The 26393-nt window shown below is 42.5% G+C and overlaps 1 protein-coding gene across 4 annotated transcripts; it reads left to right on the top strand.

Moving 5' to 3' along the window:
* The first annotated feature begins 299 nt into the window (after positions 1–299).
* Positions 300–24914, top strand: LOC117405138 (immunoglobulin superfamily member 1-like). 4 transcript variants are annotated; one of them, XM_059031961.1, is made up of 9 exons: positions 300–498; positions 578–613; positions 1334–1642; positions 2033–2137; positions 2840–2944; positions 11511–11561; positions 22116–22220; positions 22484–22554; positions 24684–24914. In XM_059031961.1, the coding sequence occupies exons 1-9, from the start codon at positions 468–470 to the stop codon at positions 24828–24830; spliced, it is 960 nt and encodes a 319-aa protein (XP_058887944.1). In that variant the 5' UTR covers positions 300–467; the 3' UTR covers positions 24831–24914. The 4 variants fall into 4 exon arrangements, with proteins under 4 accessions (XP_058887944.1, XP_033863847.3, XP_034774072.1 ...); XM_034007956.3 differs by having other exon boundaries at positions 1829–2137; positions 2636–2944; XM_034918181.2 differs by lacking the exon at positions 2840–2944 and having other exon boundaries at positions 1829–2137.
* Positions 24915–26393: the final 1479 nt, after the last annotated feature.

Here is a 26393-nt window from a genome sequence, read left to right as displayed (position 1 = left end):
GTTCTTGTGTGTCAGAGCTTTGAGCTTATCATACCTTATTAAATAGCCTGTGTGTTGAGATACTGCTTTTAGTATTAATGCACTGGTTTTAGAGGATCTTTCAGTATCTTATTCATTACTGCATATAAAAGAGATTGGCATAGTCGGACTACACTCCAATTTACCAAGGCTAGTCGCTAACCTGCCATAGTGTTGTGTGTCCCTGTCTAAGGAGGCAGTCCACACACATACACTACCAGAACTGTTAAAAACAGTTTAATACAACCAGGCAAACTGGTCATAAAGGAATTGTTCTTGTTCTGTTCACTTGATTGTATCAGAAATACATGTGGAACAGAAACACTAGTTCAGTATTATTTCCCCATATCTATTTAGGGAACTGTTGTAATTCCATTACTGTGATATTTCGTTCTGTTACAAACAGATGACATTCATACTGTAAGTAAAGTTATTGGACAGCTTTCAAAATGATTTGGGATATTAATTTAATAATTCTGTGTAAGTATCATTTTTTCATATTTTTTTAATGTTTGTACATACTGTTTTCTTATTTTTTAAATAATCGTTTGTTTTTTAGTTTTTGCAGTTGGAGACGTTCTGCTGATTTCGACAGGTATGTGTGTCTCTGACATGTTGATGTAATAAGATATAATGAATGAATACTTGATTACAATATAAATGAATGACATTTAGAGTGCAATTTACAAAGACAACGCAGCTCTCGGGCAGCTTACACGCAAGCCTGCAGGCGTCCGGCCAGACTACAGGGGTTGCTGATGCGCGGTGAGCCAAGGACACCTTGGCCGACCTAACCCTCCCTCCACCCGGGCGACGCTCGGCCAATTGTACACCGCCCCCTCGGATCTCCCGTCCACGGTCAGCTTTGGAATAGCCTGGACTCGAACTCGCGACGTCCAGACTATAGAGCGCATTCTGCACTCCTTTACTGGATGCGCCACTCGGGAGCCCCCTCAGCTGTTTATTTTAAACTCGCTGGGGTGTGTTTGCTCCCTGTTGAGTTTTGAGATGTTCATTTTAAACATGCTGGGGTGTGTTTGCATCCTGTTGAGTTGTGAGATGTTCATTTTAAACATGCTGGGGTGTGTTTGCACCCTGCTGGGTTGTGAGATGTTCATTTTAAACATGCTGGGGTGTGTTTGCACCCTGCTGTCGCTGATGCAGGGCTGATCCAGGGGTGTCATAGAAGAACTTGATCTCCAGCAATTTCAGATTCAACTTATTTATATTACCATGAAAAACACATGTTCATGTTCTATTTGCTAAACTGCTTGTTGTCTTTCATCTGTTATTTTTACATTTTTAAAACAAATAGAACAACTCCATACAGCGATACTTCAAATTACGAAACCATCTGTAGTGGAAGGGGAGACCGTTGAGTTCAGATGTGTGATAACAGCTGCGCATGGAGAACAACCAAACAAGGAGAGGAATTGGTTCCATTTATATAAAAACAGAGAGAAGGTCAGCTCACTGCCAGATCGAGGAATAGCAGCTGTCACATTTATAAAAGAAGACATCAGAAAGAATGGCACTGGAAACTATACCTGCATGTATGGAAATCAGAATCCAGGAGATGTGAAAAACATCAGCCATGGTCCTCCGATTTACCTGAATGTACAAGGTAAGGACAGGGGATTATTTCTTGAAATCTATTTTTGTTATAGCTGTTTGTTAAGTTTATTTATAGCTTGTGGTAGTACCTTTCAGCAATTTGAGTTTCCATGTAGTTTTCTTTTAGTGAGAGCTGTATTGTTATTGTATATTTTAAGAAGTATTATAAGGTACATTAATTAAACTGTATTTTCAGAGTCACAGCATTCACTCGTGCTGCAGCTAGACAAAGAGTGTGCAATGGAAGGAATGGACATATCATTTAAATGTATGATACCAGTTGAACTCAGAGATGCAATACAGAAAGATGGGTTTTTCCATCTATATAAAAATGGAAGCATTGTCGACTCACAACCCGTTCACAAAAGCTTACCAGCTGTCACGTTTTCCATTAAAAAAGTGAATAGGAGTGATACTGGAAACTACACCTGTGTGTATGGAAAAGAGACGATTGTAAACTCAGCAAACAACAAACGCAGTCGCCCAGTCTACCTTGATGTGACAGGTAAGTCCTGAGCTTTTCACTTTGTGTCATGCTGGGGTCAATTGATCCAAACAGTGGAGGATCAAAATAAATGAAAAGCAACATCTAAACAGTGTTACAGTCTCTTTAAAGTATTTCTGTCTTCAGGGCTAAGATTAACAAACATCTGACTGTCTATTAAGGTGTAACTATTTTTTTAAAGAAATTAAATGAGTTTAATATAAAAACTGGAAGAAACATATTTTAATACAGGCATCTTACTTTGATCTGGTATAAGGGGATTATTTCTTGAAATCTGTTTTTGTTATGTCTGCTTTTTAAGTTTATCTATAGCTTGTGATAACATTGGCTTGGTTTACATGCAAAAATAAAAATAAGTCTCACCATTTTGCCACGCTACTTTGGTAGTACCTTTTGGCAATTTGGGTTTACATGTAGTTTTCTTTTAGGGAGAGCTGTATTATTATTGTATATTTTAAGAAGTATTATTAAGGTATATTAATTAAACTGTATTTTCAGAGTCACAGTATTCAGTCATGCTTCAGCTAGACAAACAGAGTGCAATGGAAGGAACGGACATATCGTTTAAATGCATGATACCAAATGAACGCAGAGATGCAACAGGAAAAGAGGATTTTTTCCTTCTATATAAAAATGGAATTTATGTCGATTCACATCCCGTTCCCAAAAGCTTACGAGCTGTCACATTTTCCATTAAAAAAGTGAATAGGAATGATACTGGAAACTACACCTGTGTGTATGGAAAAGAGACGATTGTAAACTCAGCAAACAACAAATGCAGTCACCCAGTCTACCTTGATGTGACAGGTAAGTCCTGAGCTTTTCACTTTGTGTCATGCTGGGGTCAATTGATCCAAACAGTGGAGGATCTAAATAGATGAAAAGCAACATCTAAACAGCGTGAGTGTCTCTTTAGAGTATGTCTGTCTTTGGGGCTACGACATGTAAACCTGTGTAATTGTACTGAAACTGTGGTTCAAAAGGAAATTGACCTCTAAACTTGCATGACAACAGTTGGACGAGATATTTCTCTTGAATGGAAATGCAACCACTATTCTAATGAGTGAAAAAGCAGTGGATCCAAACATTGCCACTTTTTAACAATAAAAATACAGTGGAACAAAGTCCGCAAATAATCAGGTTTTTAATTTTAAAGGGGACAGGAAACACTTTTCGGTTTGTTTGTAAATGATAAGCTAGATGGGAAAGCAATGTAATCTCGGGTTTGTGTTGATTGTTTTTGATCTGTATATGTTAAACGAGCTGTTTAAATTCCACGATCTATCAAACTGTAATCTGCCATTGCTGGAAATCCCTCCTGTGACATCACTGGTTGGAGAAATCAGCAGGAGAACTACGTTAAGTGTGTGAAGTAAGTGATCTCTCTCATGATGCAAATTGTGTGGAAAATGTCACATTTTAACATGAGATTCGGAGCTTTGTAATTGTGACTTACTGATGATGATTTTGTACAATATCATTATAACAAAGTAATGTACATATAATTTACATTTAGCTTTTACATGAGTTGTCCGGTTTCAAAATGTCCATAGTTGTAATAGTAAAGTAAATGCACTTGGCATCAGTGACCTGGGGCCGGTTGTACTATGGGATAAAAAAAAAAGGATTGGATCCCGGCTCATTTTAACCGGATCATGAAAAGGTGTTTGTGTACAAAGCAGATATTATTTTTTTTTTTATCAGATCTTTGAACAGCACTTGCAGTAACTAGGGAGAATGAGTATGCACGCATATGTACGGTGCTTAAGGCTTCCACATACCGAGTGACAATATAAAGATTCAAAGGTGGACAAGAGGTGGCTTTAGCATTTCATGAGAAACTATAGAAAAAAATATATAAAACTTTAAAGATAATAATAAATAAAATAATAATAATACGTTAACAACCTATCACTTAAAACATTAAAGCTGTTATATGTATTTAATACCTATGAAGAAGAATTGTTATTATAATACCAGTGTAAATGATATTTCCCTATAAAACCCTATTCTTAATTCAATGATTTCAGGCTACTACCGATGACAGTACTGTACTATACTGTAATCCCTATTATGACGACAGTACTGTCCTGTAATCCCTATTGTGACGACAGACCGCGCTGATATTTCTGATTACAGGCGCGATCTGACGTAAATGGAATAAACATTTTTAAAAAACTTTTTAAAATTATCTGACAGTTTCAAAGTGCTTTGAAAGTTCAAGTAGACAACTTTCAAATAGAAAGCCTATTTCTGTAGAGAAAAAAAAATGTCCACTCGATTTACCGTTGTGTCAGAGGCTGAAAGGCTGAACTTTGTAGCACAGCAGCAAAATACCAACACTATAAGGAACAGGGGTGGCTCCAGAAATGATTCCTAGGGGGGCTTAACCTGTGGGGAGTGGAGCCAAGGAGAACATTCTGGGGTTAATAAGTTCTGACAACCCAGAGCAACCTCACTTTTGCTTCTGTAGCAGTTGTTCTCTCTGAAGTCATTATCATGACCAAGCAATAATATAAATACATACATTGCTAATGTAGCCGATCCTGTATAGTGTGCTGTGTTATTGTGAGTGTTTTATATGAGAAATTTAAATCAGCACATGCTAAGTTATGCCACACAAGTTACAAACGAGAAATAAAAAGACAGCATTTGTTTTGCAAGTAAATTTATTATATTGAATTATTAAACTAAAATTAAATGAAGAACAAAACACATTTGTTGTGTTTAAAATTTGTATAAGATTTTTCAGTGTACAAAATTGCATATGAACTTTAGTTCAACTTTCCAATTATCAAAATTGTGTTGGGAGTTTATAAAAAACAAACAAAAAATGATTTAGCTTCTCATTTAAGCAAAGTGTAAATATATAAAAAGCACCAGAACACAAACCTGATCAAATCAAACTCATGATCCACTGGTTCACTTATTTATTTATCTACATTCAGAAGACGGAACTCTCTAGACGGAACTCTCTCTGAATTTTGTATTAATTATTTAGTAGACGCTTTTATCCAAAGCAACTTAGATAAAATTAAAGAATATAAAATTATATAAATTACAGGGTGTAACAGGGCGGGGTGCCCTGTACATTGATTTGTTTATTTATTTTTAGAACAGGGTACTGTCACAAAGACGGCCAGAGTGGGTGGCGTCAGACCAGAAAGGAATACACAGAGACGGTGGTTGTGATGATGAGCCGAGTGCAATGGCTGCACTCAGCGTTTAATAACAAAATAAAAGGTTTAAACAACGGAATACAAAACAGGACACGGCACTTGACGCCAAAATAAACAGACAGACAAAACGACTGACACTAAACAAACGGTGCACGGACAGACAAACAAACACGGTGAGAACAAACACTTATCTTGCAAGTTTTTACTTTTAATTACTCCTCTCTCTCTCACCCGTTCTCCTCTTCCGAACACCCAACCCCGACTGAATGAAAATGTGCATCTATATATACTGTTGTGCTGGGATTCAATTACTAATTAATTATTCACTTGAATCCCAGCACGTGAATTCATTACGTGCAACCCCGTGCTCACATATTACATTTAACCAGCACGTGAAGTGAAGTGATTTGTGCCCTCCTCGTGCCTAAATACAAATCTACACTTTTTAAATACACGTGAAACACAGACCCGTTTATATCCCGTGTACCAATGACTATACACCAACATTAACACACGCAACATACAACACATAACACACAAAATACACACAGGGGCGGGCACTTTGCCACATATACCCCCCCCTGTGCAAAGCACACATGGCCTCAACGGCCACCTCCCCTCTTAAATACCCAGCAGTCCAGGCCAAAGTCTCGGGCTGGGAAGGGAGGCTTCAGTGGCCCCATGGCTGGAAATGCTGTCAGCTCCCCTGCCGGTAGTGGCACGGCTGACAGCATGCTGGTCCCGTCCTGCAGCGAAAAAGCTGCGGGGGCAGGTGGTCCCCCGACCTCCCCCTTCTTCGTAGCCGGCAGCTCCCTCCTGTGGGGCTCCGGCCACAAGAACTCCTGCAGCGAAACTGCTGCTGGGGAAAGTGGTCTCCAGACCTCGTCCCCCTTCTTCGTGGCCGGCAGCTCCCCTTTCTGGGGCTCCGGCCACCGTACTCCCTGTGGAGGTACGGGCAGCAGAGGCAGCTCCTGCTCCTCTGCTCCGGGCGGTGGCGGAAGCAGAGGCAGCTCCAGCTCCTCTGCTCCTGGTGGTGGTGGAAGCAGAGGCAGCTCCAGCTCCTCTGCTCCTGGAGGTGGCGGAGGCAGAGGCAGCTCCTGCTCCTCTGCTCCTTCCGGTGGAGGTGGCGGAGACAGAGGCAGCTCCTGCTGCACTGTTCCTGCCGGTGGAGGTGGCGGAGGCAGAGGCAGATCCTCTGCTCCTGGCGGCGCTGGCTCCCTCCGCTGTGGCGGCTGGGCTGGTGCGCGCTGTGCTGCCTTCAGCAGCATGAATAGAGGCTGCTGGGGAACACCAGCATCCTGCCCCTCTCCCCCCAAAAAATTTTCAGGGGGTTTAGCCTGTAACTCCTTCCCTTCCGGCTCTTGGGGCTGAACCAGCAGGCATTTTCCCTCTGCTGGTGGCTTGGGTCCCAGGGCTGTGGAAGCCCCGACTTGCCTCCCTTTGGGCTGTGGACGCACCGACTCCTCCCTTTTGGGCTGTGGATGCACCGACTCCTCCCTTTTGGGCTGTGGACGTTCGGGCTCCCCCCACTCAGGCATAGGACGTTCGGGCTCCTCCCACTCAGGTGTAGGACATTCGGGCTCCTTCCACTCAGGTGTAGGACGTTCAGGCTCCTCCCATTTGGGCTGTGGACGCTCAGGCTCCTCCCGCTTGGGCTGTGGACGCTCAGGCTCCTCCCATTTGGGCTGTGGACGCTCAGGCTCCTCCCGCTTGGGCTGTGGACGCTCAGGCTCCTCCCGCTTGGGCTGTGGACGCTCAGGCTCCTCCCGCTTGGGCTGTGGACACTCAGGCTCCTCCCGCTTGGGCTGTGGACACTCAGACTCCTCCCGCTTGGGCTGTGGACGCTCTGGCTCCTCCCGCTTGGGCTGTGGACGCTCTGGCTCCTCCCCATAACTGCGGAAGGGACAGTGGGTGAACAGGTGATCCTGGTCGCAGAGGAGGCACCCCGGCGATGGCTTGTTACATCGCCGTGGATGCCTGGCCCTTAGGCGGCACTCCTCCTCCCTGTCCTTCACCTCTTTATCTTTCTGTGCCTCCCGCTTGGGCTGTGGAGGCAAAACCAGCAGGCATTCACCCTCTGCTGGTGGAGATGGGGACAACAGGTACTCACCCTCTGCTGGTGGAGATGGGGACAGCAGGTACTCCTCTGCTGGTGGTCCTGCTACCTGGGCTGCTGTTCCGTTTATGGTTGCCTCCAGGTAGCTGAGGACAAACTCCACACCTTCCTCCAAGGTGTTTGGGGTGTGTTCCTGCTGATATGCCTCCCATCTCTCACTGTCCATCATCCACAGGGCGCGGACGACTATGGGCAGAGACTGGGCCTCCAGCCCAGCATTCTCCAGGAACCAGTCCCGCCACTTTGTGGCGTCTTCTGCCATTATATTATTATTTTTTTTTTTTATATATATATATATATATATATTTTTTTTAAACAAAACCCCTCCTGGTCTGACACTTGGAGGCGCGGCTATCCCACGATGACACCACGTGTCACAAAGACGGCCAGAGTGGGTGGCGTCAGACCAGAAAGGAATACACAGAGACGGTGGTTGTGATGATGAGCCGAGTGCAATGGCTGCACTCAGCGTTTAATAACAAAATAAAAGGTTTAAACAACGGAATACAAAACAGGACACGGCACTTGACGCCAAAATAAACAGACAGACAAAACGACTGACACTAAACAAACGGTGCACAGACAGACAAACAAACACGGTGAGAACAAACACTTATCTTGCACGTTTTTACTTTTAATTACTCCTCTCTCTCTCACCCGTTCTCCTCTTCCGAACACCCAACCCCGACTGAATGAAAATGTGCATCTATATATACTGTTGTGCTGGGATTCAATTACTAATTAATTATTCACTTGAATCCCAGCACGTGAATTCATTACGTGCAACCCCGTGCTCACATATTACATTTAACCAGCACGTGAAGTGAAGTGATTTGTGCCCTCCTCGTGCCTAAATACAAATCTACACTTTTTAAATACATGTGAAACACAGACCTGTTTATATCCCCTGTACCAATGACTATACACCAACATTAACACACGCAACATACAACACATAACACACAAAATACACACAGGGGCGGGCACTTTGCCACATATACCCCCCCCCTGTGCAAAGCACACATGGCCTCAACGGCCACCTCCCCCCTTAAATACCCAGCAGTCCAGGCCAAAGTCTCGGGCTGGGAAGGGAGGCTTCAGTGGGCCCATGGCTGGAAATGCTGTCAGCTCCCCTGCCGGTAGTGGCACGGCAAAATACACACAGGGGGCGGGCACTTTGCCACAGGTACCCATCCGCCCCTGTGCAGTGTATTGTATTGTTTTGCATTTGTTTTTTAGTTGTTGTAGTAGTCGTATTATTATTGTATTGGTTAAAAAGTATACATGACGGCGAAGCGCTGTGGGTTGTGTTATTGTTTTGTTTAGTGATGGCGTAGTCGAATGTTTGTTTGTTTGTCTCTTTGTTTTTATTTCATACTGTTTGGTAGTGTGGATGGGAAGCCCCAGCCACTATTATAAAAACCTTGTGCAGAAGTTGGCCATCTCCCGAATTAATTAAGTGATTTAATTTGTTGTTAATCGGGAGATGGTCACCTGCATAAAAGCTTGCAGCTCGCTGCACTCGGTGGTGTTGTTAGAGTGGAGAGAGCGAGTGAGCGAAAACGAAACTAAACGAAAAAGAAAATCCAGGTTCAGTGAAGGCTACTGCCCAGCCTGACCTGGATCATTTATTATTTTGTGTTGAGATTTGTTTTGTTTACTTGTTTTATTTTGCTCTGTGAGCACAGTGTTTTCTGTTTAAAACCTTTTTTTTTAATTTATTTTTTTATTTAAATAAACGACGCCGTCACATCTTTATTATTTTGAAACTGCAGTACTACTGGTGTCAGTGTTTTTTCAGTTCCTGCTTCTGGCATGACGTCAGACGACTCAGCCACCCTGTCACACAGGGATTAAAAATGCAAAAACAAAAACATATTGTGGCAAAGTGTTTAACAGTGTGCAAGTGCAGGTGACCAATGAACAGACAGATAATTAATTATAATCCAGGTGCAATGTTTAATGTTTTTTTTTTTTTAAATCCAATGGCCTGATGGCAAAACAACAGAAAATAATAACAATGGTAAAGAAGCAATACAGCAGCATGTATTGCATATTTGTAATCTGCAGGTTGGCCCTGAAATAATAACAGTCCTGTTTTTAGTTCACCCACACGTAACATATACACAAACACCAGTCCACAGTGCGTGCTCTAGTGCTCGTGGTGAATACAGTTATTTAGTGAAAACAAAGTGCAATGTTGTTTTCACTGAGGTTTAGTGCTGGCCTTTGGTGACGGCTCCGGATCGTGTTAGTCGTCCAAATAATTACACACAGTATTATTAGCGATAAACAAAAACAAACAAAACACTCATGTTTCATAAAATAGGTTCTCCTTCTGGTCATTTATTTTAACCATTCACAAAAGAACAGATCACATCACTACGTCCCCTTTTTATAACGTTAACCATGACCCCTTGGTCAACGAGCGCATCTGCTCCTCCAATCCGCGGATGCCACGCCATTTCCCGTCCGGGTCATTGAGTTTGTATACCGTAGCTTTGCCCCCTTTCTAGATGGCCGACTTCCACCTAACCCTGGGAATAAACTGTCGTACCATTTAGTCCAGGGTATTCTGTTCCCTTTATGCAACTGCCTCGCAGGTCGGGAGGGAGATCTAACACCAAGAATCATTCGATCTCTGTCACACTGGTGCAATACAAGGGAAGGGAACAAGTTGGCCAGTAGAGGATGAACAGAGAGGGTGAGACGGAATATAAGGAGACACGAGGGATTGGAGATAGGAAGGGGCAGTATGATAGATTTTAGCCCAGGTTCATTCTCACCCCTAAGCTAATTCTCACAACAGGGTGAGAAGTAGCCTAAACTAAAACTCGCAGGGGGTGAAAATTAGCCTAGGTTAGCCGGGGGTGAGCATTAAGCCCTCCCCAAGCCTTATGGCAGAACTGCCGCTGATAAGGAAAACCATTTCCTTGTCAGTCTCTGTTACAGTGCCACCCAAAGGCCATTCACACGAAACTCTGTTACAGCCTCCAGAGCATTTTTGGGCATAAATGCATTTTTAACAACTCAAAAGTCAGCGTGAAATTTTATGAATCTGATGATAGCCAAAAGAAAAAAGCCAAGATTAGATTTTTGTGCTGGTACTATAGAAAATAAAATACAAGCTACTGTACATAATCAGATAGTAAAAAGCCACCTGACAGTTCTCTGACATCTCCCAGAGGACGAGGCCGCAGAACTCCTTGGTGGCTTTTTACTATCTGATTATGTACAGTAGCTTGTACTTTATTGTCTATATAATAGTAATAATGTGTAAGAGAATTCTGAAACACATAAATACAAAAGCAGGCTACCTGCTGATGATAGGTCACAGAATCAGCTTGGGTGTCTCAAAAAAGCAGCAGTGCAGTATCAAGGACCTCTCTATCCAGGCACACAATTTTTAAACTGGCATTTTTGCGTGTTGGAGTAACGATTAGCTTGACCTATAGCATGACCATTTTTCAGGAACTCTGCTGTATGCAAGGAATTTCAAAACAACAAAAACATTCCTCACGGGTTGGCATTATTGTACAGTTACAGCAGCTGCAACAGAAATTGTGTGCTGTTCTGTCAGGATCCGGATCTCTCTCACTGAGTCCTTTCTTTCAGTTTCAATAGGGCCTATTTGGCGCTCTGTGATTAGCTTAAATTCATACGGCACTGGAAAGTTTTTACCAATAGATTCTAGCTCTTCAGATTCTGATAAAGAACTGTCACTTCCAGTGCTCTGTGAGATTTGCCATCTTTGTTTACAAACCCGCCGGTCTAGCGCTTCAATCAGTGACGTCACGGGTAAACTCTGTCAATATGGCGGAACACAGCAACATTTAAGTGTCGGTTGCCGTAGTTTTAAAAGTATTGTTATTGTGTTCTATGATAAATACAAGGGTATTTGAGTGGGAAATGTTAACTTTAGCACTTGATGAATCATTGTAAAACACAAAGTCCCGCCATTTCCCTTCTCCTTTAAAGAAGGCGATATTTAGATCTGACACTATTTACATCATTAAAAGTCCCTATTGTCTGCAAATGTTGCTAGTTCTGCTAAATGACATTGTTTATTTACCCACAGAATGCTTAAGTCCAACCACAACCTGCAAGACCCAACAAAACAATTCAACAGGCACGTATGAATACATTTGTTTTTCATAATTTTCATTTTTTTTAAAACTAGTCCAATTTTATTTTTTATAACCATACTGTCTAAAATATAGACTTGAACTGCAGAAACCACTATATCTGTTTAGAACAACTTTCCTAGTGGCTATTGAATGGTACTTTATTTCAGCTGGATAGTATTATTATTATTATTATTATTATTATTATTATTATTATTATTACATACAATGTTTGTGTATAGTCCACTAAGATACAGTAAACCAAAATGTGCATGTAAAGAAAATGACAACCCCAAATTTGTGTTCGAGTATGGCAGTTGCAAAAAAAATGTAAGTATCCTTTAGATGTTTTATACAGGTGTAACAGAGTAGATAGTTAGAATAGTTAGGCTGGGGAATGTTGGGTCTGTTGCAGTGTGCCAAATTTAATCCACTTGGTGTGTCTAACTAGTGGATTAACCAGGTTTAGTCCACTTGATTGGACTAAATCAAAGTTAATCATTACAGGTAGATCATCTGCTAAATCAGACTAAACAAGATCCTGATTGCAGTGTACTAAATCAGATTCATGATGATCCTGTTCAAGTGTATTATCTTAGTACTGTGAAGGATAAGACTAACTTAGTACGCTTGCTCGTCCTAAACTGAAATGACGAGTACATCTGAAAACTTTATTCTGTACATTTCTTATGTCCGTCACGTTCGAGCAGTCAGATCCATGAGAATAAAGTTTCACACAATGTATATAGGCCCTACATTTGAAACTTTTTAATCATGTACCTTTTGATACCATTTTCAGTTTAATGCAAAACAATTTCAGTTAATATGCTTTACCTATAAACAACTAATGGTCCATTATAACGCAATTCAACTTTCCTGTGCCTATGCAGCCGTGTCGGCACTTAAATGCCAGTATGATCTTCCAGTTTGAAATGTGCACGAAACATGACATGACATTTATTTTTACTTAAATATGTTTGATGTAATACAAATGTGTCTCTCTTTGTACAGGCATCCCTATATATCTATCTGACACTGAATTCCACAGATTGGATTAGTAAAGAAGGGTTTATATAGATCTGGACAAATGTTTTGCATCAAAGAAACTACTAAAAAGTCTACCGGAAGTCATAATAGTAGTACAGAGTTTCATGTTAGATTTCAAAATGTCAGATTTGTAGTAACATATAAGGAAGACTACAAAGCAGAATGTAATTAATATATTAACGTAAGATTATTTAGTAGGTTTTATTCAACTTATGAAGTAAAATGTGTTGATTCTATGGGGTGATGCAAAACTTCTGGCCATAGCTGTAGGTTATGCCTCATTATCGGCCTAACTTGTATTTATCAGATAAACCAATTACTGGGATCATCTGTTTGGTACGCTGCAATCAGGCTTAAGTTAGTACAGAGTTGCAGGACTTTGTGGTCTGCATTTTAGTACACTTGATGTGGACTAAATCACTGCTACGCTGCAATTGCAAGAAATGTTGTAGCATGTTGTGGTGTGGTGATGGAATCAAGCGAGGGGACAAGAATTAATTTCAGGGTGGTGAAAACCACTATTTATTCAGAAGTCAGGAGGCAAGGGAAATGGTCAGATGGGGGGTGGAGATTTGGAGAACACACACACAAGACTGGAGCCAGTTCCTCTTCGCCTCCTCCTCCTGTCTCTCTCTAGCCTCTGGTCTCACTCCCCTTTTGTCTTCCTCTTTCTAAACTACTCCATCGTGGCCTTGCTACCTCCCACTGTTCTCTGCTGGTGTGGTTCTGTCTCTATCCTTCCCTCGCATCCTTTCACTTCGTGGAAACCCTATTGCTGTCCGTGGTTTCCTCAGGCAAGCTCGGGCAATGTCCCTTAGCAATTCATTTTACACCCCCTTAACCTCCGTCAAACTAATCCTACTCCCGCGATGACACAAAGCCCCCTTTATCACCTCGTAGGCCTCACCGGGTTGGCTGGTTCCCCATCCTCCGATGACCCCTTTGCCAATAGTGGCGCTCCCCAGGTGTCACCCCACTGCTGGGATGTCTCTTCTTCACAGAGTCTGCAAGCCCCCTCAGGACGTTACAATATGTTTATATTTGCATGAATATTAAAGAGTAAGTAGCTGGGTTCCGATAACATATAGGGGGACGTGTATCAAGATCAACCTTCGCAGCGCTAAATTGGTGGACTGTAAAGTAGCGCTCTGTCGCGGCACAAAAGTTACCCCATCGCGAGTGTATTAACTTTCCCAAAATTAATGAGGCACAGTGTAAGCTGGCATATTTAAATGCAAAAATCCCACTGCATCGGTGTTCTTAAACCCTAAAAATGGCCTACGGTAGCACAGGCTAACAGACTAATCTGAAAAATAGCACCTCCCCTCCAAATGGGCTGACCCATGTTGACTTTATATTATATTATTATTATATGACGGATAAAACCAAACATACAGAATGAAAAGGATATAATGAACCAAGTTTATTAAAACGACCAATACAAACAATTGTACATATTGAAATAGCCGGTATCAAACTATAATGTCATCCTCAGGGAGATCAAAAAGTGTAATGCAGACCCCAAATACTCTCCCTTCTTCTCAGTACCCTCCCTCTGTTCCTGGGTTGTTCAGGAAGGTTAGGAGCCCCAACTCTCCGTCATAAGAAATGCTCCTGAAAATTCATGATGTCACTAATTTCACGGAAATCGTGTATTTGAATGCCTACCGTGAAATATGCATTTTATTTTCTTTACAATATTTTACATTACTGTACTCTTCACCTCCCCTGTTGATTTTATAATCTTATCAAGTAGAAGCAACGCTACAGTAGCTTTACACGGTCCGGCTCAATGCCATGCATTTGGTTACTACGGCAAAATACGACAACTGTCAGGGGTTTGAAGATTCATCAAGGGAGAATGAAATGCTTGAGGGAGAAGGGACAAGGGCCTCGCATTGATCAGTACTTCTTACGAAGTCAGTCAAGTCAGTCGAATGAAATCCAGCGACAGGAAGCAAACCACAGTTCGCAGGATATCAGCACCCCTGTCATAGATGTGAGGAGGACTTGCATGGACACAGTTAGTGATGAACCTAATGATCCTTGTGAACCCGGTCAGACAAACCAGCATAAGAGAGAAAAGAACCTCAACGGGCACAAGCCTGGAGTTAAATGGCCAAGAGCTTGTGAGAAAACTGCATGGGACACAGTAAACACAGATCTCTGCGTTGCATTGGAAAGATTAAGTGGAACAGTTGAAAAGAAGCTGGATAAATTTGGGGACATCATCTACGCATATGGAAGTGAGAGGTTTGGAGTTGAAAAAAGGAAGGAAAAAGTACAAACTATTCCTGGAAAGTCTAGACGGCAGCAGGAGATTGAACGCTTAGTTAGAGAAAGGAGACAGCTGAGGAACCAATGGAGAAGAGCAGAACAAAGTCAGAAGGAGGGACTCAATCTCTTACAAAGGGTCATAAAAGATAAGCTTGCAACATTGCGCAGAGCTGAGCGCCTACGGAAACGCTACAAAAAGAAGGAGCGTGCGAGAGCTAACTTTTATAAAGACCCATTCAAATTTGTAAAGAAGTTATTCACCAGTGAGAAGAATGGCACACTAAAAGCATCTAAGGTTGAGCTGGAGAGATATTTGGAGGAAACACATACAGATTCAAAAAGGCAGGAGCCTATGTCAATTCCGTCAGACATCCCACCTATCAATCCACCAGAATACCAAATGGAGGACTGTGCACCTAAGTGGAAAGAAATAGAGCAAGCTGTGAAAAAAGCAAGGGCTTCATCATCTCCAGGGCCTAATGGAGTTCCGTACAGAGTGTACAAGAGTGCTTCAGGAGTTCTACGAATTCTGTGGAAATTGATGAAAGTGGCATGGGAAAAACAGGTTGTACCAAGAGCATGGCGCCGAGCAGGTGGAGTCTTTATACCTAAAGAAAAAGATTCTACAAGCATCAGTCAGTTTCGTCCCATTTCCCTATTAAACGTAGAAGGCAAGATTTTCTTCAGCATTATTGCTCAGAGATTGTCAGCTTACCTATTAAAGAACTGCTTCATTGACACTTCAATACAAAAAGCGGGCATTCCAGGTTTCCCAGGTTGCTTAGAACACATCAATGTGATCTGGCAACAAATTCAATCAGCTAAAAAGGAGAGGAAGGAGCTCCATGTGACATTCCTGGATTTGGCTAATGCATATGGTTCAGTGCCACATGAACTACTTTGGGCAGCATTTGATTTTTTCAGTGTACCGATGACAATAACAAATTTAGTGAAAGCCTATTTTGGAGATTTGCAATTCAGTTTTTCAACTTCAGAATTCAGCACTACATGGCAATGCCTAGAGGTTGGAATAATGGCAGGATGCACCATTTCTCCACTGGCTTTTACCATGGCAATGGAAGTAATCATTAGGGCATCAAAATGGGTAGTAGGAGGAGAGCGCTTGGCTTCTGGAATGCGACTACCACCAATTCGAGCATACATGGATGACATGACAACCATGACTACAACAGTAGCCTGCACTAATCGATTATTGGGCAAATTAACCAATAACATTGAATGGGCACGAATGCAATTCAAGCCCACTAAATCAAGGAGCATCTCTATAATTAAAGGCAAAGTAGTAGATAAAACATTCTTCATTAATGGTGAGGCAATACCAACAGTGTCTGAGAAGCCAGTGAAGAGTCTTGGGAGATGGTACGACGGGGATCTAAAGGACACAGTTCGTGTGGGAGAAGTTAGACAACAAGCAGTGGAAGGGTTGAAGAGCATAGACAGCTGCGCTCTACCAGGTAAACTAAAACTCTGGTGCTTTCAGTTTGGTCTACTGCCGAGGTTGCTGTGGCCACTGACTGTGTACGAGGTTTCTTTGACAACAGTAGAGAAGCTGGAAGCTTTAATCAGTTCATACATCAGGAAATGGTTGGGAGTTCCACGCTGCCTCAGCAGAGTGGGACTTTATGGTAAAGGAATACTGCAGCTACCAGTCTCTGCTCTAACCGAGGAGTTTAAGTGCGCCAAGGTCAGACTGGAAATGACATTAGTAGAGTCACGCGATAAATGCGTAAGGGAGGCAGCACCTGTGTTGAAAACTGGAAGAAAGTGGGCGGCAAAGAAAGCTGTGGAAGATGCAAAGGCTGCCCTTCGAATTGGTGATATCATGGGGCAAGTTCAGCATGGAAGAGGGGGTCTTGGTTTCAGTTCAACTCCTCCTACATGGCACAAGGCGGCCCCAGCTCAAAGAAGGAAGCTGGTAGTCAACGAGGTGCAAAAGCAGGAGGAGAGGATGAGGTGTATAAAGGCCATTTCCCAGGCCAAACAGGGAGAATGGATGAGATGGGAGAGTGTGGAACAACGCAAGATTGGCTGGCAAGACCTATGGTCAATGGAACAGAGCAGGATCAGTTTCCTCATCAGGTCAACATATGATGTTCTCCCATCACCACAGAACCTAAACCTCTGGGTAGGAGAGGATCCCTCATGTCCTTTGTGTTCATCACCTGCAACATTAAGGCACATTTTGACAGGATGTAAGGTGGCTCTTAGCCAAGGACGGTTTACTTGGCGCCATGACCAGGTGCTGCGATGTTTGGCCTTAGCATTGGAAGACAAGCGTAACATGACCAATAAGTTGCCACCTGTTCCATCAAAACATTACACACAAAAGACAACATTCCTCCGCCCAGGAGAGCAACCACCAAGAAAAGGTGTTAAAACCAATCCTCGCCCAGGACAACTGGAAGCTGCTAGAGACTGGAATATGCTGGCAGATGTTGGTCAACGGCTTATTTTTCCACCTGAGATTGCCACCACTAACCTTCGACCAGATATTGTCTTGTGGTCTGGATCAGCACGCCTTGTTCACCTGGTAGAGTTAACAGTGCCATGGGAGGACGCTGTAGATGAGGCGTATGAGAGGAAGAAACTGCGGTATGCTCAACTAGCCACTGAAGCGGAACAGCGAGGATGGAGAGTTCGGGTTTACCCAGTGGAAGTGGGTTGTCGAGGATTTGTGGCACACTCTACAACCCGGTTTCTCAGAGACGTCGGATTCAGTGGCCAAGAGTTGCGTCGCACAGTGAAGAACTTATCTGAAGCAGCAGAGAGGAGCAGCAACTGGCTGTGGTTGAGACGGAAAGATTCTGGCTGGGGACAGGTAAGTAAGCTGGGCTGAGTTGAGTGGGGGACGGAGGGGGGTGATGCTGGGACGCCAGAATCACCGTCGAGCCCTCTTGAGGTGTCGTGGGCTAGTCGACGAAACACTGAGGATGGAAGGTGCCCACTTGAAAACCCCAGAGATGTACCCTACTTAGCTCAATCCAGACGGTTGTCATGCTGATGCGCTGGGGAGGCCGCACTTTGGTTGATCCCCGGAGCCAGCATCGCAGCCGTTGTGTGTGCTGATGCGCCAGGGAGGCAAAATAAGCTGATCCCTGGAGCCAGCATTACACTTCAGCCATTAACACCAGACAGAAGGATATCTACATCATCATATGGAAGGAAACGTAAATGGATGGAGACGCATATGGATCACATTAGTTTACTGTAAAGCTACGTCTTAGTTGGTGCTTATCTTGGCGAGAGCCGAGTTCAAATCAGCATGAAGTTTTAACATCTACTCTCGTGTAATGGAAATCATCAAGTAGAAGCAATGCTACAGTAGCTTTACACGGTCCGGCTCAATGCCATGCATTTGGTTACTACGGCAAAATACCGGCTTCATGATTGGTGAATTCCTGTACTGTACAATGACAATTCTACATACTGCTAATGTACAGTTTTTATAAAGAAAAACACAAAAGCTTCAGTTTTGTCATTTTCAGGTTTGCAGTTAACGTTTCTCCTGTGTTTAATATTTTGGGATTAGAGGCAGCAAAATAGGCTATAAATTACACAATCATTTTAATTGATATGTCTGCATAAGTTTTAAAGGTTTACAAAACTTGAAAATGTTGCTGAATTTGTCATTCGAGGTTTTTAAAAAAATCCGTTTTGTCAGCTTGTTACTTTTTTTTGCACCAACACAGACTATTTTAAACATCTTGTTTCCAGCAGAAACAATTACATTTTTAAAGATTGTTTCAATAGCGAATCGAGTTACAATGTAAATTTTTCAAGAGTTGACTCAGTAGCTAGGCTACATGTTAAAATGTTTCAGCCTTGGTTTTTTGGTGATGTTTTTGGTGAACTATCAATGATAACACATGTTAGGCAACTTACATCAGTAGAATATAATGTAAAAATAGATTATTATTATTTTTTTATAAAATGTCGGTTTCGTGACACTCTATGAAATTCATTGTTTTCTTTATTGTCATTCATGAATTTCTTTTAAAAATACAGTGAATTTTCCAGGCCCCTATGACTGCTGCCATAATGCTCTTTCCTATCAGCTGCTTTCTGACTTTTTCTTTGCGCCCAAATAAGACCAATTTGAAATCGGTCTTATTTGTGGATCCTTTTGGGGCCGGTGCTGCTGTTCTGCTGCTTCATACATCTCATTTAAATATCAGAGACTTCATTTACAAATGAGCCACACCTACAATTTGCACATGTATATAATTACGGTTTGACACGCCCTTAAACGCGTGGCTAATGAGTGGCAGAGCGCATTGCACGGTGGAGCGCATTTTGGCAGTGCTAACACGGCCTTAACTTGCCAAAAGGGTCATGATACATATGGGTCAATTTTAAGGCCGGCATAAACTCTGCGCTGTGGTCTTAACGCCGTCACAGGCTCTTGATACATGTCCCCCACAGCATTATACATCCCCACGTGTTGCTACTGCTGTTTAAATAACATACCTGTAATTGTTCTTTTCATTGTTAACATCCTGACAACTTTGAACACTTCTGCTCACTGCAGGAAGAGCAATTAGAAAAAAATACAAGTGGCTTTTGTGTTCCGTAAGACATCATGGGTCGTTATTGTTGTGGACGCTGTGGAGAAAAGAATAAAGATACCCTGTCTTGATTTTTATTTCCAGCATCTGATGAGATTAAGCTACAGTGAAGGCTATTTGTACGTGTTCATAATCGTACTTTCCAAGAGAACAAAAATTCTACAATTTGCAGCGATCATTTTGATCGTAGTGCATTTCATTGTGTCCCTTAGAATGAGCTCACCGGTATTTCCAATGAGCATCATCTATAATGAACAGCACTGACACAACATAGCAAGTCAGAACATTTTAAGGGAAATATTCACATTTATAGTGTATTTATTTATGCATTTTAATCTGTGCTTATATAGATAAACCTATATAAGCATAGATTAAAATTGTAATTATTATTATTATTATTATTGTTTTTGATAGTGTAAGAATTATTGCCCACTGTCACAGATGACTTTGTGTGGCGTGCGGGTTTATTATTAAATAATAAATTAAATTTAAACAAAACACCAACAAAAGGGCACAAACAAACACTAAAACAAGTAGTATGCTGGTTGTGAAACCAGCATAAGTAGCAATTGTTTATTTCTAATCTCCACAGACTTGCATCTCTCCTCTGACACTCTCCGCCTTCTACGTCGAGAGTGGGTCTTTTATATTCGTGGCTGGAGCCTTAATTACCTATTATTATTTGTTTATTTAGCAGACGTCTTTTATCCAAGGTGACTTAGAGACTAGGGTGTGTGAACTATGCATGAGCTGCAGAGTCACTTACAACTACGTCTCACCCGAAAGACAGAGCACAAGGAGGTTAAGTGACTTGCTCAGGGTCACACAATGAGTCAGTGGCTGAGGTGGGAATTTGAACCGGGGACCTCCTGGTTACAAGCCCTTTTCTTTAACCACAGGACCACACAGCCTTATTAAGGCTCCAGCCACATTCCCACGAGAGTTCTAGGGAAGGGGTTTTAACCCCATCCCCATGACTACATATTACAATGTCACCGGTCTCAAACAGCAAACCAAAGACGGACGGTACTCGACCGCCCGCACATAAAACACAATAATAATAACAAACAAATACATACATAAATAATAAAATACACACAAGGGGTGGGCACACTGCCACACCCACATTTTCAAACAGGTAACACAGCAATAACGACCCATGATGTCATACGGAACACAAAAGCTAGAGCACTAAAAGTTTTTTTTTTGTTTTTATTTCTAATCGCTGTTCCTGCAGTGATCAGAGTACACACCCCTGATCACAAAGTCAAGTGCTAGAGCTGGCATGTTGAAAAGAGCTTTGAAACAGACTTTAAACTTAAGTGTAAAAAGTATGAAAAGAAAAATGACAGACACGTTATTTAAACAGTTGTAGCAACTGTTTCTCTTATTCCCAGCACATCTCCACTCTGGCACGCACTTGCCGATTCTTCCTGAGCAACATACGAAGAATCCGACCCTTCCTGATCAACTACGCCGCCCAGCTCCTGGTCCAGGCCCTGGTACTCTCCCGCCTAGACTACTGCAACTCCCTTCTGGCTGGCCTCCCTGTGTCCGCCACCAGTTCGCTCCAGCTCATCCAGAACTCCGCTGCTCACCTGGTGTTCTCTCTGCCTCGCTTCTCCCATGCAAGTCCACTGCTCCTCTCACTCCACTGGCTCCCGATCACCGCTCGCATCCTGTTCAAGACTTGTACTCTTGCCTACAGATGCCTTGACCAGACATGCACTCAGCTACCTCCAGACCCTCATCTCTCCCTACACCCCCACTCGACCTCTCCGTTTCTCCTGCACTAGAAGACTGGCACTACCTCCTCTACGCTCTCCTGCTTCCAGAGCCCGCTCCTTCTCCACCCTCACCCCGTAGTGATGGAATGACCTTCCTACAGATGTCAGGACTGCCCAGTCCCTGACCACCTTCCGGTGCCTCCTCAAGACTCACCTTCAGACAGCACCTGTAGAACTCCTCTTTTTCCCTCTGGACACTTATCACTCTTCCTTAAATGTGCTTTACTTGCTCTTATCTGCCCCCTATTTTACTGTATTTAATCCTGTACTTTAGAGTATTGTAATCTGTCACAAGTGTTATTTAATCTGTAGTATTTTGTATTTAATTATATCCTGATGTAACTATCACTGACACTTATCTGCTCCGTTATTGAATCGTATTTTGTCATATACTTGTACTTGCTAGAACCAAAGTCATTGTATTTTTATCTTGCTCTTAATTGTATTATTACTTGTACTGTGATTCTTGAAATGTATTTTTGTTTACGACTGTAAGTCGCCCTGGATAAGGGCGTCTGCTAAGAAATAAATAATAATAATAATAATAATAATAATAATAATAATAATAATAATAACACGCTGGGGTGTATAACGCTATATTTAAACAGTTGTAGCAACACGTGGGGACATATAACGCTATATTTTTCGGAGCACTGCTACTTGCTCTTTAATAGTTGTTTAGTGGCAACAAAAAAACAGTTAAAGATGGTTATAATAAATATTGTTTACTTTAAAACTAAACTGTAGGAGGCTGACGAGAGGTATTGCCATCATCAATACAGTTTTACTAGAAGTAGGCAAACATAATTAGTTTACACATGTACATTTACTAGTTATCATCTCTGTATGTGAATCCCCCCAGGATCTGTTCTATCTCTGTACCTGGGTGCCGGGGTGGGATCTGGGATCCTTGTGCTGCTGCTACTGCTGATCGGAGGGCTTCTGAAGTGTCAGCAATCCAAACGAGGTAGGGTATAGTATTCTTCACCACCATGGACACAATTGAAGTATGTTTAAACGATAGGTAGTTCTTCATCTCTCTGTGTGAATATATTATGTCCCACCATCATACATTCCTGGGTGTTTACTGCAGTCTGTCATTGTTCATCCTTAGGTGTCATTTTTGGTGCAAAAATACATCTTGATGTTACTGATGCATAGTGTGTCACTAGCTGTTTTCACCACCATTCAAACGAGGAAACTAATCTATTTAATGCAATGCCATTCCAGATCCTGCTGTCCAGATTGTACCTGTGTACAGCAGGGTGGTAAGACCCTGTGACAGACCCAGAGGCAAAATGGTAAGTTTTTAGCTGTATTTTATTTATTTATTTATTTATAACAAAACAAACAATAACATGGCTCGCAACTCTCTCCAAACAGTGCACCTTCCTTCCTTATATATTGGTGACATAACAATTAATCAATAAACACCCCCACAGTCCACACATGAACAATTAACAAACACACACACACACACACACACCTCCCCCCTTGTGCCACTTCACCCCCCCCCCCCCTAAATATCCAAAGTTTGGGAGGGTGGGAGGGAATGTCCATTGTCCCTTCTTGGGATGTCCCCAGGCCCACAACTGCTGGCTTTCCCAGCAACAGCAGTGGTGGTGTGGCTGGTGGTGTTGCCAGCTCCTCCAGCAGTGTTGGTGGAAAGGCTGCTGGTTTCTGCTCCCCGCCCACCCCCCCATTAAAATTTAGGAGGTTGAGCCTGCGACTCCTTCCCCTTTGTCCCTGGAGGCAGCAGTAATGGCTCCTCTCCCTCTGGCTCTCGGGACGGCAGCGATGGCTCCTGCCCCTCTGGCTCTCGGGACGGCAGCGATGTCCCCTCCCCTCTGGCGCTCGGGGCGGCAGCAATGGCTCCTCCCCCTCTGGCTCACGGGACAGCAACGATAGCTCCTCTGGCTCACAGGACGGCAGCAATGGCTCCTCCCCCTCTGGCTCTCGGGACGGCAGTGATGGCTCCTCCCGCTCTGGCTCACAGGACGGCAGCGATGGCTCCTCCCATTCTGGCATGCCAAACAGCAGCATCAACTCCTCCTAACTGGCCACATGGAATGGCAGCTCCTCCCCCCTTGTTCCAGCTCGGCCACGGTGGTTCATCTGCTCCCCGCCTCGGCTGCGTGGCACCTCGCCCAGCCTTGTGCGGGCATCCCGTTCCATCTCCCCGCAAAGGAAGGGGCAACTCAGTATTGTATGCCCGAAGTCGGCACAAGCAAGGCACCATGGCACTGCTTCCGGCTGGTGTTGCTTTGCTGAGACGGGTCTTGCATAGGGGTACTCCATCCAGCAGTGGCCATACCCCTCACAGCAGGCGCACCAGTCTGGGGAACTTCTGGACATCCCCACCAGCAGTGCTCTTCCTGGCCACACCACATGCACGTGGGCCAGACGTCCCAGGGCTCCTCCCCCTCTTGCTGTGGGTGCCGCCATTGTGGTTGCTGCTGTGACTGCCGCTGCTGCTGCCGCCTCCCCATTTTCGCTTGCTTTTTTTTTTTTTTTTTCTTTTACCTACTCGCCTCCAGATCTGTCGGGCTCGCTCTCTCCCGCTTCTGAAACCAAATGTCACAGACCCGGAGGCAAAATGATAAATTTTTAGCTGTATTTTATTTATTTATAACAAAACAAACAATAACACAGCTCACAACTCTCTCCAAACAGTGCACCTTCCTTCCTTATATATTAGTGACAATTAACAATAAACCCCCACAGTCCAAATGTGAACTATTAACACACACACACACACACACGCACACTGTCACAGTCCCATATATTACATGTCTCTCAAAAAATTCACTGATACATATACAGGTTCATTCAGATTTAAAAGGACACATTTCCATTATTTACCATTCTTAAAAAATATTCAAACAAAATGTGCCGCCAAAAACATGTCATTCCTGATCTCAAACATAGCACCAACCGGGCTCACTTCTGACTAATACATGCTTTATGGTATTTACCATTGCTGTGTGACCAGTTTTGCTACAAGCTTTATATGCACAGGCACAATTAGATACACACTCAAAACTTTGGGTATAGGGCACTCTGATAATAATAATAATAATAATTTATTATTATTTATTTTGTATAGAACTGTAAAGTCCATTTAGACGTTATGTATTGAGTTGAGTGATTTGAATTTGCACCAGGAAAGGGTCATTTGACATCTTTGGTTTCCATTGACTAATGGTTACATTTCTACCTGCTGAAAACGTGACTGTGAACAGTGGAGGATAATGACATGGTTTCAAAACAATGCACTTTTTTTTTTTGTTTTACTTAATCTGAACAGGGTATAACAAGAAGATATCGTGCAATTACTGGTATATATTTTATTTGTTTGCATCTCTTTGTGTGGACAGTTCATTTCATACTGTTTAGCCATTCTGACCATTTATCTGTTTGTTTATTGCAGAATAAGTCTAACCAGCCTCTAAACCCAGAGGACGACACACTCACCTACTCAGAAATAAACACTGCTCGTGTCACCAAGAAGAAACCCAGATCTGCACCTGATGAAGCCAATGTAACATATTCAACAATTAAAACTTCCACACACTGAAAACCACTGGGGAAAAAAGGCTTGAATGTTGTTTTTTAAAAAAATACCTAAATAGTCAATAAATCTAAATGGTCTTTCCCTTTTTATCTGAGTACTCTGCTTTCATACCTACCAGAATGATCATGAGTCAGTAGTCATAAGGTACACAGGTACTCCATTTGTGCTACTCTGGGTCTGTGGAATCAGCAAAATGTCTGAGCTAGGGTCACTTCAGCATGGTTCTGGATGCATTTAACTTCATTGTTATAAAGTGCACAATACGTATTTGTGTGGTTGTGTCTATTGTCTATTACAGTATATCAACTCAGTTTTTTGTTTTTTTTTATACGGGCAACCAGAAACTGACATGTTTTGTATTGATGATCTTTAATCATTTCTGTTTTACCATATTTGCTCGAGTATAAGTCGAGAAATTTAACCCCAAAACACAATCCTAAAGTTGGGGGTTGGGGGGTTGACTAATACACGAACAAACATCTATTGTTAAACCCACTTATGTCAGAAAACCCTGGCTGTACTTAGCAGGGTTTAGGACCCAGGTGGAGCCCTGTGGCAGGCATGCATTCAGTGCTCGAGGCAAGTTCACATACAGTACTTGGCCACGCACCTGCACCCCCCCCTCTCTACACTCCCGATTTTTATATTTTCAAAATTTGACAGGTATGTAATAATAATAATAATAATAATAATAATAGCATTACCTTTTCTACTGTGTGACCCTGCAGCATAGTGCTTCTGTGGGAAACAGCAGCACCTCCATTGTTGTGAGCAAATTCTTGTTGTCCTCGTTGCCAGAGCAAATGCTTCTAATTTCTCTCAAATCAAAATGCAAACATTTCAAGATTTGGCAAAAATGATTCTGTGACATGATTGTATCCAATAGTTTGCCTTTCATTTTAATATTGATGTTGTTTAAAATGTAGTGTCATTCTGCAGCCGGTGGTTGCAGGTATTAGTATAACCGCAGCGGTTCTAGTTTAGGCTAATCCTTTGGGGAAAAAAAATGTATACCACAATCTCGCCCTCACAATGGGGGGATCGACTTTTACACAAGGTCGACTTTTACTTCAACAAATACCGTAAATACTGTGGTTCACTTGAGCAAGGTTTTCTGTCATTCTTGTCACCTCGCTACGCATGCTAAAATTAAACACTGCATATGCCTTGCTCAGTGAGGCTGTGAGTAGCATTGGCTTACTGATTTGTATGTCTAATGTCTAAAATTAATTCATTTCTGTTTGTAACTTCATATTAGTCATATCTATTTCACCTCAGCCACGCCCTTCTGGCTTTGTGCTTTGAGTCAGGGGTGCTGAAGCCAGCTTCTGGTTTAGTTGCTATGTGCTTAGCTGCATGTATTGCATGTACCTAACTGTTGTTATGTTTGCTTATCTTAGCCGTCTGCCCTTCAAACTCTAACAAAGTCCTGGAGGTCATTGTCACAAAGTGACAAAGGATTATTGTAGACAAAAGAATGGAAAATGAGTAGTACTAGCCATACATTTCTGTAGTTTTTGTAGTTTGATGTTCCTGTTTCAATATAATTGTACATGTTTCAGTTCA

The sequence above is a fragment of the Acipenser ruthenus genome, chromosome 10 (genome assembly GCF_902713425.1).
Source record: "Acipenser ruthenus chromosome 10, fAciRut3.2 maternal haplotype, whole genome shotgun sequence".
NCBI classification, from domain to species: Eukaryota; Metazoa; Chordata; class Actinopteri; order Acipenseriformes; family Acipenseridae; genus Acipenser; species Acipenser ruthenus.
Note: the sequence above shows the minus strand (reverse complement) of the source record. Positions and strands in the feature narration are given on the sequence as shown.